At 53.4% G+C, this 13,149-nt stretch overlaps 1 protein-coding gene across 2 annotated transcripts in view; it reads left to right on the forward strand.

Annotated features, from left to right (window-relative positions):
- Window positions 1-13,149, forward strand: part of ECE1 (endothelin converting enzyme 1) — a 112,934-nt gene that overhangs the window by 53,596 nt on the left and 46,189 nt on the right. Inside the window, exons 1-3 of one of the 2 annotated variants that reach the window (XM_061184790.1) lie at window positions 3,971-4,085; window positions 4,281-4,367; window positions 12,256-12,397. In XM_061184790.1, the coding sequence (XP_061040773.1) occupies window positions 4,032-4,085; window positions 4,281-4,367; window positions 12,256-12,397 (283 nt within the window). In that variant the 5' untranslated portion in view covers window positions 3,971-4,031. Of the gene's footprint in view, window positions 1-3,970; window positions 4,086-4,280; window positions 4,368-12,255; window positions 12,398-13,149 lie in introns of those variants that run through there. The other variant, XM_061184791.1, reaches the window with a different exon arrangement.

The following is a 13,149-nucleotide window of genomic DNA, read 5'->3' on the forward strand; positions in this document are numbered from 1 at the left end:
TTCATCCCCGTTTTACAGATGAGACAGCTGAGGCACAGAGAGGCTGAGTCACTTGCCCGGGCTCACGCAACTGGGAAGTGGCATAGTGGGGATCTGAACTGAGGTTTGGAACTAGAGCTTTTACTCTATCATTGTGTTTGTTAAATGTAATTATTTAACTAACATATAACCTGAGTGTGTATTAGATGACATGTAAAGATTCAACAGATCTCAGCTAATTATTGGCACGAGAGGCAAGAACTGATGGGGGCTTTGGCCACAAAGGGCAGCATCCCTAAGGAGCTGAGGCTTAGAAACAGAATGTGAAAATGGCTCAGAGGATGTGGTCAAGGAGTCGCAAGCCTCCGAATTTCACTGAATTTCACTTACAGCTGCCTCTGACGGGCTCCTAGGTTTCTTGGAAGATCCTACCGCCCTTGGGCAAACCAACCTCGAGAGCCATCTGAGTGACTAACACAGTCGGGGCCAATGCCCGGTGGGATCACACCCATTGCCCCTGGGCCAGAGGCCTTTGTCATCAGAAACACACAAGCGTTTATAATACTTCTCATTTCTGTTCACCCCAGGCCTTTGATTTCCACAGGGTGGGGTTTCCAGAGCCGGGCACCATCACACCCTCCATCTGGCTTTCCTCACCTTCTCTGTGCAGCGGGGGACTGGGGACCGTGGTTCCCACTCCTCCATTCTTGGTCTCCGCCAAGCCCTTCTCACGAACACCAGGCCCACATTTCGCATCCAGGGGCTCAGCGGAGCTGGGAGAGGAGGGAGCAGAGCAAGGCAGAGACTCCCCCCAGAGCAGCAGAGGTTCTTCCCCCTCCCTGAAGCTCCCTGGCTGCGGGCGTCCCCACAACCGCAAATGAGGCAATTAGGGAGAACAGCGCTGGCTGCCCTGCCACTCAGCGCCTCTGGACTCCACGAGATCCCACCTGAAGAAGCAGCTCCCCCTCCACAAAGAGCACGGGACCAGGAGGCCAGGACCCAGGTTCCAGGCCCAGCGCTGCCCCTCACTAGCTGAGTGCCTGGGGTTCTCTGGAGGCAGTGTGGTGAGGTCAGGCAGCGAGGATTCACATCCTGGCATCTCACTCTCTAGGCAGGTGACTTGGGGCAGGGGAGGGGGGCAGTAGGGGCAGGGGACGGTGTGTGCCGCCACCTCCCCAATCCTCAGTCTTCTCTGTAAAGTGGAGGTGGTGATCCCCACCTCACAGGGCTTCACGGGGTCGGGAGAGATATCTTGGGCCCAGTGGCTCATTCTAGGTGTCTGGTCTGCCCAGCCCCTCTCCCTGCCTAGTCCCCTCCCACTTCTCCTAAAAGGGAAGTGATACCTGCTGAGGTTGGGGCTCTTGGTGGGTGTGGGGATCCAGCAAGACATTGTGTGGAAGGCCCCGCCCAGAGCCTGGCGGGTAAGAGATAGGGCTGCCCTGTCGTTGGAATGCCACTCGCTGACTGGGGCCCACTGTGCTCCCTGTGGAGTGGAGCCAGCTAAGCCATTCCCACGTCTGAGGTGGGTTCAGTTTCACTCCCCAGCCCGGGGCCGGCAGGCAGCATTTCAGGAAGGGCCCCTCATCTTTTGTGTGCTGAAAAATAAACAGCTCTTGGTCTCCGCGGATTTCTGCTCGGGAGGTATGTGAGCTTCCCTCGTCATCCCTCCACAGACAGGCTGGCCTCGGCCCCTGGGATGGGCTACCAGCCTCCTCCTTCGCTTCTCACCTTCGCTCAGACGCCTGTGGAGGCTCCAGCCCCCGACTAGGCCTTTGGGGATGTAAGGCCTGACGAGACCCAACCCCTGCCTTCAAGGTTCTCCTACTTAAGGTGCTGTGTGCTTTCAATAGAAGGAAGCATGGGATGGGGGGCTTGGGGAGGCGGAGGACACAGAGCAGGGGGCCAGATGCTGCTTGGGATCAGAGAAGAATGGTCAGGAGAGCTTTCCGGAAGGGCTGACCTCTGAGCTGAGGCGGAAGGAGAAGGAGCCGTTGCTTCACTACACCTGGGCAAGTTACTTCCCCGAGCCTCAGTTTCAGGTTCTGTAAAAGGGGCCAAGAATACCTGCTTCAGAGCCAAGAGCTTAAATGAGATGATGGATGTAGAAGAACTGACAAACACCTCATACCCCTAGGTGCCTAGGAAATAGTAGCTGCTGTGCCAGGCAGTAGAGATGTTTGGTGACTTGAATTTCTTTTTCAAGGGTCTTTTCCTGGGGCGGTTAACACCTGTTGCTTAGTGTAGCTGAGAGTCCTGATTTCAGAAAAAGCCCAGCTGTAACCCAGCATGAAATGAAGCAGCCTGGGAGCCCTTTCTCTCTCTCGGGTGGGTAATGGGAAGTCCTGCACCCAGTGGGAGTGGAGCAGAAGACCCCAGAATTCAAATTCTTCCCACGCACCCTGCCTCTCCCAGGGTGCGTAGACATGTTTCCTTTGTCTTTGGGCATTGCAAAATTAGATGCACAAGGATTCAAAGGCACTTTCCCAGAGTAATTTTCACTTCCCCTCTAATTGTTCTACCATTCATTTTAAGTTTATTGAGCACCTATGGTATGCCAGGTGATGGGGATTCTCTGTGCCAGACAAGGTCCCAGCCCTGATAAAACTCACAATTCTGGGGAGGGGGAAGGAGATAGACGTAAAAACCAACATAAATAAATAAACAACAGACTGCAGTAAATACTATAAAGGGGAAAATGGGGTGCCGTAATCGAGAATTTGGGTGTCTACTTAGGATGGTTGGGATATTTGAGGAGGTGACATTTAAGCTGACATCTGAAGCAGGAGCCAGCCATGGGAGGAGTAGAGATGAGGAAAGAATGTTCCAGATAGAGGGAGCAGCGCTATAAAGGTCTTGAGGGAAGGAGAAACTTGGAGAATCTGAGGAACAGAGGAAGGGCCAGAGAAGCTGGGGCCTGAGTGAGTGAGGTGGGGAGCAGCACGAGATGAGGGTCAGGGTGAGCAGGGGCCATGGGGGACTGGTAAAGGGACTGCCCCTGCAAGGGTAACAAGATCAGAATTTGCTGTTAAAGCCTCGCTGTGGCTGCAGAGAGGGCTATAAGGCAGAAGGCGAAGCCAGGAGACCTCAGGAGCTGTCACTGTGGCTGTGACCCTGGCTGTCACCTCAGCCCTCTGTGCCTGCTCCTTCACACACGTGCTACTGTGAGAGTCAAATATGGGAATGAACAGAGGCGCACTTTGGAAAGCTGAGAAAAATGTATAAATGCAGGGGATTCCAGGTCTCACTGGACACGGAGGGTCCTTTGGGAAACTGCTGGGTTAGGGTTGTCTGGGGTCTCGGGTGGGAGGGAGAGTGCCTGAGCACCCCACATCTGAGGGAAGGGTCACCTTCCTGATTTTCAACTAGGCCCCAAGCTGTTAATGTTTTGAGGGTAAGGTCACACCTGTGAGCCTGGAGACAAGCATGGGATTCCCCTCCAGCCACCCAAACGCACACACATAACATTTTTCATTCTAGGTCAGCAGAGTTCTCTGGAATTTTCTGAGATCATCATGAACTCTGACTTAAAGACCCCTGAGCTAGAGGAAGGCGGAAATGAGAGGGGAGGCACATGCCTTTTTTTACACCACCTCTTTTTTTCCCCCTAATCTTTCTAGCTCCAATGGGCAAGACCGCTCTTGGGGCCCCTAAGGGACAATGGTGAGAGGAACCTCTCTCTTGACTGTTGTAGGCCAAATTAGGGGCACTTTCCTAAAACCTGACTTTTGGTATCTGCCGTAGAGGTTTATTTGAAGGGGAGCTTAATGTTTCTTCGAAGGAGGGGTTGCTGCGAGCCCCCTTCCTGCCTGCTGGGGTAAGGCCCCTCCACCCTGACCTCTGGGAAAGGGAACAGCCTCCATCTCCCCGGGGACTCCGGCCCTGGGGTGGTCTCCCCCGTGCGGCCAGAGAGGGAACCGGAGCCGCGCCGATCAGGCCCCGCCCGCGAAGGTGGTGCGAAGCCCGGCCCAGCCTCACGGCCCGGCCCGCCCGGGCCAGACCCGCGGGCGCGTGGCGGCGGCGGCGGCGGGAATCGGGGCGTCGCTGGGGGCACCATGCGGAGCCTGTGGCCGCCGTGGCCGGTGGCCGCCGCGCTGTCGGCGCTGGGGGTGAGGCGCGGTGTTGCATAAGCGGGGAGGGGGGTGGCGGAGAGAGGCGGGAACCCCCCTCCCCCGCCGCGGGCCGGTCTCGGTGTCCCGGCCGGGGCGGGGCGCGGCAGCGGAGGCGGCGGGTGGCCGCTTCCCCATTCGGGCGTGCGAGCCATGGAGGCGCTAAGAGAGTCCGTGCTGCACTTGGCCTTGCAGATGTCGACCTACAAGCGGGCTACGCTGGACGAGGAGGACCTGGTGGACTCGCTCTCCGAGGGTGACGTGTACCCAAACCACCTGCAGGTAGGAACCCGGGCCCTCTGTGAGACCCCAGCCCAGGCCCACCAGGCAGTCGCGCTGGTGCCGCCCCCACCCCGCCCCAATCCTGCCAGCCGGGAGGGAGGGGGCCAGTGCCAGACCGGCAGCTCTGGGCTCCTTGTCGAAAAAGTCTTTCTGGGTTAGAAGTGCCCCTGAGACGCTGGACTTCCCCCACCGGCCTCCCCTCCCCAGCTCTGCACCTCCCCAAACCCTCCCGACCACCTGCTACTGGGGCTACAGGCCAGGTGGCAGAGTTGAAGCATCCTGTAGAGGTGAGCTGGTCCAGTTCTCTTTTCACAGAAGAGGCCGTCCCTGAGTACTGAGAGACCTGCCCAGGGTCACACAGCCCTTTACCGGCAGAGTCTAAAACTGTCCCAGTTGTAGCATGGAAAGCCCTGGAATCCCATCAGTCCTCGGCCAGCTGGGGTGGTTGGTCACCCTGTCTGGTGGGCATTACCCCATTCTTCCTCTTTCCCCCCAGTCCCTGAGTTTGCTGGGGGTTGGAGCCCATCCTCTGCTCCCCCTTTCCCTGCCCCTTTCAGCCTACTCAGGAAGCCCAATTCCTCCCCCACCCAGGGTCTGCCCCTGTGGGATTCCAATATGCCCACCACCTCCCTGCCTGGTAGCAGACCAGTGAGTGTGGCTTCTTTCTGCTCTTCTTCCCCTGTGGGACTGAGCTGGGACAGTCCTGACCAGGACCTCAGCCCTGGTTGGGTTTGGACTCAAGCAGGTGGATGGGAGCGAGTTGGAAATATGAAGGATGCCCAAGGGGGCCCTGTGACCTGACTTCCAAAAAACCGGCTTAAAGAGGGGCTGGAGCAGCTCAGTCCAGGAGGACTTCTGCCAGGTTGACCAAGGGGAGCATTGAGGAGAGTCTTGGGGCTGCCCAGTGAACTGACAACAAATCACAACTCCTCCGAAGGGCAAGCTTAGGGTGTGTGGAAACTTAGGCTGTCAGGCCCAACCCTACTCGGGCTCTTAGAAGCTGGGATAATAATATTAGTAAAGGGAAACAGCGTTGATTGCGTCCCTCCTCCAGGCTGGTTAAATAGGCCCAGGGAGATCCAAACTCATGATCCCAAGTGGTCTGCCCACTGGAATTGAGCACCTTTACCTACATCATCCCACTTAACTTCAGGACCACCCCCATGAGCTATAGGGATTACTGTTCCCACTTACAGATGAGGAAACTGAGGCTCCGAAAGGGGAGACAATTTGCCTTAGGTCACAGAGCTAGAAATCTGGGAGTGAGAAATCAAACCCAGTCTGTCTAGGCCCTCTTCCCCATAGACCCTTCTTAAGAGGCTAAATCCAGCAGGAAATTAGATTTCTGTGGCAGGCACTTTTCCCTTCCCAAATCAAAACAGAATCTAATCAGCAATCTTTTTCAGTCTCATCTTTCACAGAAGGTTCTAAATATATCAGCACAGAAGCATTTCGGAATTCACAACAAAATAATATGCTGTGTTATCATCATCATAACAGCAACCCACGTGGGTATAGCCTTTTTTCAGGCCACAAAGTACATTCATCCGCCTGAGGCTGCCTGGCAGAGTGGAGGCAGCCCAGTCTCTGAAGCCGGGGGCCCAGCTTTGAATTTGACACCACTTGTGATCTTGGGTGAGCAGCTTAATCTCTTTAAGTCGCAATTCCCTCATCTGTAAAATGGAGTTAGAGAAAATGGGTGTAATGCATATTTCTGGGCCTGCTAGGATTCTTGTTTTTTTTTCTGATCATGAGGTAAGGGCCCCTGTGGCTATGTTACACATGACAAAGCTGACTCTCAGAGAGGTTGGGGACATTCCTGTGGTCACAGAGCTATCATGTGGTTGGAGTGCAAACTGCCACTGGTTGGCAGTACACCAAACTGCCAAACTGGGTAAATCGCCCACTTTTACTACAGGAAAAGGCAAAAAGGCTTGCCCCAAGGATTTGGAGGCATTTCTGTGGGTACCCAGCCTGGCTTTCCTTGAGACTCCCCGACTTCCCTAAAGCAAACGTGAACTAGCTAACAATTGTTCTTCTGAGAGTCGAGAACCTATTTATCTCATCATACAAAGCAGAGTTTTCTATTAATTTTATGTTTTTAATCATAGGGATTTTTTTTCCAATATAAAAACTTTGCATGCTCATTTGTGGGGAAAAAAAAAAAAAAAAGAGTCAAGTATAAAAAAAGATTTACAAAGAAACAGTAACCCCACCACTCAGAGATAACCGCTTCTAGTTTTTCACATTTGCTCATATATATTTTAGAATATAGTTGCGCTCACTCTAAGTACACAATATTTTGTCCTGCTTTTTTCATTTAATGCCACTTCATAAGCATTTTTCTATGTTGTTAAAAACTTCGAAAACATCAACTGTACCTCAATTTTAAAAATACTTCCACTAATTCCCTGGTGGTCCAGTGGGTAGGACTCGGCGCTTTCACTGCTGAGTGCCCAAGTTTGATCCCTGGCTGGGGAGCTAACATCCCGCAAGCCATGTGGTGGGACCAAAAAAATAAAATACAATAAAAAAATACTTCCAAAACATGCTGCCATTAAAAATCATAATACTTTATGGTACCAATATATAAAAGTATATTTACTCAAACTGCTACAGTTGGACAGTAGGCCCAATATCTGTAACACTGTGGGTGACCATTTTCTAGACTTTCTAATAATTTCCTGTGAGTGATTGCTAGAAACGCAACTGCTCCCTCAGTTTTAGGCTTTTTAAAATGGACCCAGTCCCCCAAAATCTCCCTCTCTTGACGGGCAGCTATAAAAATCAGCTACTTGATTTTTCGAAGTTTGGAAGCCCATTGGTTCTCGGAACTTCGAAGTCGTCGATACCAACACTAGTAAATGAAAACTTGCATCTTACAGCCAAACTTGCCACCTTTTTGCCTGAACGTGCTGACAAAGTGCTGTATTTAGCTGGAGCAAATTTCTACCTGTACCTCACCTGAAAGGATTTTTCTTTTCCTTGATCGCATATTTGAGGTACAAGTTAATTACAGTCAACTAAAATTAGTCACTGTGGACTGAGTACAGAATTGAAAGCCCCATCTCTAACACGGAGCCCCAGCTTCGCCTCTCATGGGCTCTGAGACCTGAAAACTACTCACTTAAACCGCTTTTTTTGGCAAGATGGGGTTAATATTAATCCACCTCTCAGAGCTGTTGCAGAGATTGAAATGAGACAATATAAGTGAAAGCACCATGTATAATGCACAGAAAATGCATTTGGTTGTTATCGGGATCATTATCAAAACTCACCAGGCATGATATCTCAGTGATGCCCTAAATATAATAGCTTTGCCTCTGTTCTGCTCAAACTGGCTGCCTGGTCTCCCCACACCCCAGTGGCTCAAAGAGAAATAGCTAAAGATACACTTGCAGCCTAAACTGGGGAGCAGAGGGCCACAACTGTTTACCAAAACCTTTGAAACTCATCCAGTTAATCCTAAAAATCAATTTTTTCAAGAAAAAGGAAAGCCGAGATATTTAATTCTTAGTGGTGGTTTTCTCATTTTTCTACCCGCCCCCCCGCCCCGCCATGCACAGAGCTGTCTTTCGCAGGTGATTTCAGAGACAGTCCCACTGAGTAATTTACAGAGACCTCTTGGCTTTGCCAGGAGACCCTTTCAGCTCTACCTGCCTGTTAGATCTTTATACTCCTGGCCTTCGAGTTGTTCTAGGATCTGAGCTGGTCAGACCTGGCACCTCATCCAACTTCCTCATTTTAAAAATAGGTGACTGAGGTCCAGAGGCTGCCCAGGGACGCACGAGGGATCTTGATAAAGTCAAGGCTGACCTTTGACTTCTCGGATTTGTGCCCTTTCTCCCGTGCCATCGTGTCATCAGCAGCTGGGTGTTTCTCTGGGAAGCCAGGAGAGCTGGAAAGTGCTTCTTCTAAATACTAGACTTTGATCCTGTTTAGATATAAGGAGTCCCCTCCCTCCCCACAGGTACTACTATAAGCTGTTCTCAGTCATTGGAAGAGAGTCAGGCACAGGGGCAGAGGGGCAGGTAGGGCTCAGGAAGGAAATGGGGAGGACAGGAGGGCATTATAGTTTCACTCTGGCCTGGCCCCAATGGCCTCAGCCAGAAGCTCACCATATAGAAACTGTGCTAGAAGAAACTTCCCCAACCTAACACCCTGACGGAGGCAGGATATCACGCAGGGCCAGGCTGTCCTGGTCTGTCTGCTCTGAAAGGCTGACTTCGAGGCAGGCAGCCAGGCCTCCCTGCCAGCCCTCACAGAGTGGTCTGGCCTTTGGGCTGCAGCGGGTGCGCTCCCTGCCAAACCTTTGGCCAGACTGACTCCTGTTCGCTGCTCCACTCAGCCCAGGTCGCTGGGGGGCCAGGCAGCGACTCAGGAAAAGACTCTGCCTTCCCTCTGGAGCCCCTGCTTCCTCTGAAAGCTGGGCTCCCCGCCCCTTCTGCTGGCTTGTCTCCTGGGCCCCGGCGTGGTGTCCCATCCTCGCCTGCAGAACCCGTTCTTGCAGAACTTTGCTGAACCAGGCCCTCACTTCTGTAACCGAATATTTATCCCTCATCAGGGCTTTGTTCCCTTGGCCGTGGAAACCCTGGGAACTCCTGGGCTAGACAGCTAGACGGTTCCTGCCTCTTTCTCGTTCTCCAGCTCTGTTTCCTTCTCGGTCTCCCTCTCCACCCGTCTTGCCAGCGCCTCCTTTCCTTTCTGTTTCATTCTCTCTCTGCCTCACACGACAGTCGCTAAGATGTTAAGCCTGCCAGTGAGCTGAGCATTCACCGTCATCCTTACCCCATCTTCCAGGCGTCAGCTCTGCGCCTTAGCTGATGCCCCTTACCTGTTACCTCTCCAGAGACCAAGAGGGCTGCCCGTCACTAATCCCCCGACCCTCCACGTCCCTGCAGACCCTCCCCTCGTGATCAGCACGCCCTCATTTCCAAAAGGCCGGCTCTGAAGGAGGCGAGGCGGGGACAAGAGGGGCTCAGGGAGGAGACAGCACGGAGCCAGACAGCAGCTCAGACCCTCAGCCCCAGCCCTGTCCGTTGCACCCAGGAGTTGGACAGGCTCTCCTGGAGAGGCCTCTTGATCCCGGCGCAGTCTCCCGGTGACTTCTCCTGCCGCGGGAGGATGCCTCTGGATTTCTTCTGCCCTCAGACACGAGGCTTGTGCAGAAACCAAGAGGCCCGTCAACCTGGTAGTTCAAGTCGAGCAAAAAATAGTACAGAGGCTAAAAACCCTATTTTCAAATTCCGTTTGCCATTTCTGCCTAGAACTATGAATTTTTAATTTAATTCTGACTTAATTCTATTTAAGTTTTGCAGTGAACACCATCTGTTTTTTTGACGTTAAACAATGAGGCTCAGCTCGGCTTGCTGCTCCTGGGGGGCAGCGTGGCCACTCGGCTGAGGCTGTGGGTTCGGGAGGGACGTGGGTTTTCTCACGCTGTCTCCTCGCCCCACTTCCTGTGTTTCTTCTGGAGCTAGTACGCATACCTACTCTTAGGGATGTTGTCAAGATAGAATAGCATCATCTAGCAACAAAATAGAATGAACGTGGTGCCAGGAGCACAGAAAGCCCTCAAACAGTACCTGCCATGATTACTCTTTTTTTCCTTCCCTCCCTTTGTCTTTCATCCTCTCCCTTTTATTTCTTCTTTCTCTCCCTTTCACCACCTCAGCTTCCCTGCACCTCGGTATTGCTCTGTCCACATAAGAGAGGATTTTCTGCTTCCCCAGCCCTGACGGCTGTGATCCTTGGCCTCCGAGGGGACGGGGTACCTGTTCCACCAAGGTCGCTCCATCTCTTAGCTTTTCACCCCTCTCCCCCCACGAGCTGAGCCTTGGTAATGGGGGCACTGAGAGGCCCAGAGTGGGAGGCAGAAGGTGAGATCAGCTCAGGGGCCCAGGAAAAGTAAATGTCAGCATCCCCAGACAAGGCAAATCCTTTGGGGGCCCTCTGAAATACCGGTGCCCAGGGTAAACTGCGTGAGAGAATTGATGCCTCTGAAAAAGCACTTTATAGACGTCGATTGCTGTGAGCATGTCAGCATCGTCCCAGGCTGTGTCTGCACCAGTAGCGTGGTCAGAATCTTCATGTCTCACGTTTTTAAAAAGGTTCTTAAGGGATTTCAGGAGGCGGCCCGCCCCGACCCCAACCCCCGCCTGACACAGCTGCTTCTGTGTCCGAGCCTCCCGGACCTCCACAGACTTGTCACCAAGCCTCAAGTTCCTTTTCTCGGTTGTAGAACCCATCTTTTTTTTTTTTCCACAAAAAGTTCTTGTCTTCCTCTTTCTCTAGAGCAGCAACCCCCAGTCATTTTCTGTTCACAAAATAGCCAGTGATGACCACGAGGCTGTTCAAAGCCCTTCCCTAAGGTGACCAGCCTCAGATTCCCCAGGCACCAGTGTGAGGCTCCCTGAAGGCTGTGACCTGCTCCTAGGGGCACCTGTCCCCTCAGCTGTTGGGGGGCACTGACAGGTCAGAGGCTGGGTCTCCTCATCTCCCCTGACATCACCCCCTTCACCTCCTGGCAGGCTGTGGGTCTCCCTGCCTGCATGCCTGCTCCCCTCCAAGCCTTGCTCCTTCCACCTTGGCTTTTCCAAAGGGTAAATCTAATCGTGTCACTCCAGCCCTCAGGAAGAAGTCCCCGGTCTTTCACCTGGCTTACAGCACCCCTTAGGATCCAGGCCCCCCTTTTCCCTTCCCCTCCCCATTCACCTGGCCAGCTTCTAGTTATTCTTTAAGACCCAGCCCAGGCATCCCCACCTCTAGGAAGCCTTCCCAGACTGAACCTCTGCCCACCCCAGTCTATTTCTTTATCTGCCTCTCTGCTGGGCAGTGAGCAGCTGAAAACAAGGGAGTCTATCTTTCCCCTCGGTCCTTCCAATGTGGCCCTGAGTTGGTGCTCGACTGTTGGCCACAATGTCACTAAACTGAACCCCACCTTCAGGGGACCCTTCCTGTCCCGCGGCCCTGGCTTTTGCAGGAAGCGCCTCGTAGAACAGAGGGGAGCCCCCAGCTGGCCTCGGGTCTGAGGGCCGGGCCGAGGACTCTGAGTGCTATAGACTGGTGGGTTCCTCCTCAGCCTGGAAGGCCCTGTCACGCCCTCCACTTCCTCCCATTGTGCCTCCTTTCCTGTTTAGCTGGACTGTTAGGCTGAGGACATTTTTTCCTCCCTTTGAGGACCTGCTCCAATGGAGCTATTTCTCCATTGCATCTCCCCTGACATCTCCCAAGACTCTAATCTCTGACCCACAGGCGGGCTCTAGAATCAATACACTTGGGCTCAAATCCGAGCTCTACCCATTTAGCTGAGTGATGAGAGGCAAGGGTCTCACCTCTCCGGACTTCGGTTTCCTCATTTGTAAAAAGAAACTAAGAACACAGCCCTCATGGGATTATGAGAGTTTCGACAGCTAAGGCTGTCTGTGCCCCTGGGAAGTGTGCACCGTGGTTGTGTCATCATGGGGGTTGTGTCACCCCCGGCCTGTTGAAGCTGGAGCTCTGAAGAGAGCCCGGCTGGATGTCTGCTGGATGCCTGCGAGTCCAAACATCCTGTTTTTTTTTTAACTCCTTACTGGAGAAACAGGGAAAAGCTGATCTTTTTTTTTTCTTCTACCCGTATCAGGTGACACAAAAGACACAAGCCCAGCTGGGTTGACTGCTTGACTCTGATGTTTAGCAGCGAATCTGAGCTGCCGAGCAGGGTGGTGGTTCCTTTCCTGGATTAGGACTGATTCCATGGGAACCAGACCACCCCTGAGGCAGGAGGGGACATCAGGCAGCCCTGATGTCTCCCCAGGGCTGGGTCCTGCCGTGGAGCCCCCTCCTCCTGGGTAGTGGGGACCCTGGGCTCACGTTCTCCTCGCCCCGCCTGTCTCCTTCCCTACAGGTGAACTTCCGAAGCCCCCGGAGTGGCCAGAGGTGCTGGGCCGCACGGACCCAGCTGGAGAAGCGGCTGGTGGTGCTGGTGGCACTTCTGGCGGCAGGAATGGTGGCCTGCTTGGCAGCTCTAGGCATCCAGTACCGGACAAGTAGGTGCCCCCGTGTTGCATGATGGGCTTCACTCACTCCTGCCCCAGGCTCTGTCCACTTGTGTAAGGGGGCTTCCCCGCTCTAGCCAGGCCTGGCCTCCGAGGCCAAGGAAAGAGCTGGGTCTGGAGGCTGGGGTTGCTGCAACAGACCAAGACCTGGGAGCTGGGCAGATGGGTGATGTTAAGGTTTTGGGGTCAGAAGGACATGAGTTCAAATCCTGGCCTGGCAACTTATTGTCCATGTGACCTTGGACAAGTCACTCAATCTCTCAGAGCCTGTGTCTTCTCTACTTTAAATGGAGAAAATAGTGCTCAGTTTGGGGATGTCTCTGAGGATTCGAGATGATGTCTATCACATACCTGGTGCCCAATAGGCCTTCTCTAGCCTTAGCTCCAGGTACTATTATTGTTAGGATGTGGGCTGGTTCGACACATGGGCTGGCCCTGTCCTCCATCCTTAGTTCCAACAAAATAGCAATAATGGCTTCCGTTTGCTGAATACTTTCCATGTACCAAATACCAGGCCTCTCTTTTACGGATATAATCTCATTGCCTCCTCACAGCAGCCCTGTGAGGTGTGGTTGCTTCTGGCCCCGTTTTCCGCACAAGAAAACTGAGGCAGTGGCGCTAAGTGACTTGCCCAAGGTCATGTGGCTAGTGCGAGAGGGAGTGGGGCAGCTGGAGTTCAACCGTGCGCTGGCGGGCCCCAGAGCTCAGGCTTTGTAATTCATGGTGCACCCCAGTGTGGGTTA

This window comes from Eubalaena glacialis, chromosome 3, assembly GCF_028564815.1.
Source record: "Eubalaena glacialis isolate mEubGla1 chromosome 3, mEubGla1.1.hap2.+ XY, whole genome shotgun sequence".
Taxonomy (NCBI): Eukaryota; Metazoa; Chordata; class Mammalia; order Artiodactyla; family Balaenidae; genus Eubalaena; species Eubalaena glacialis.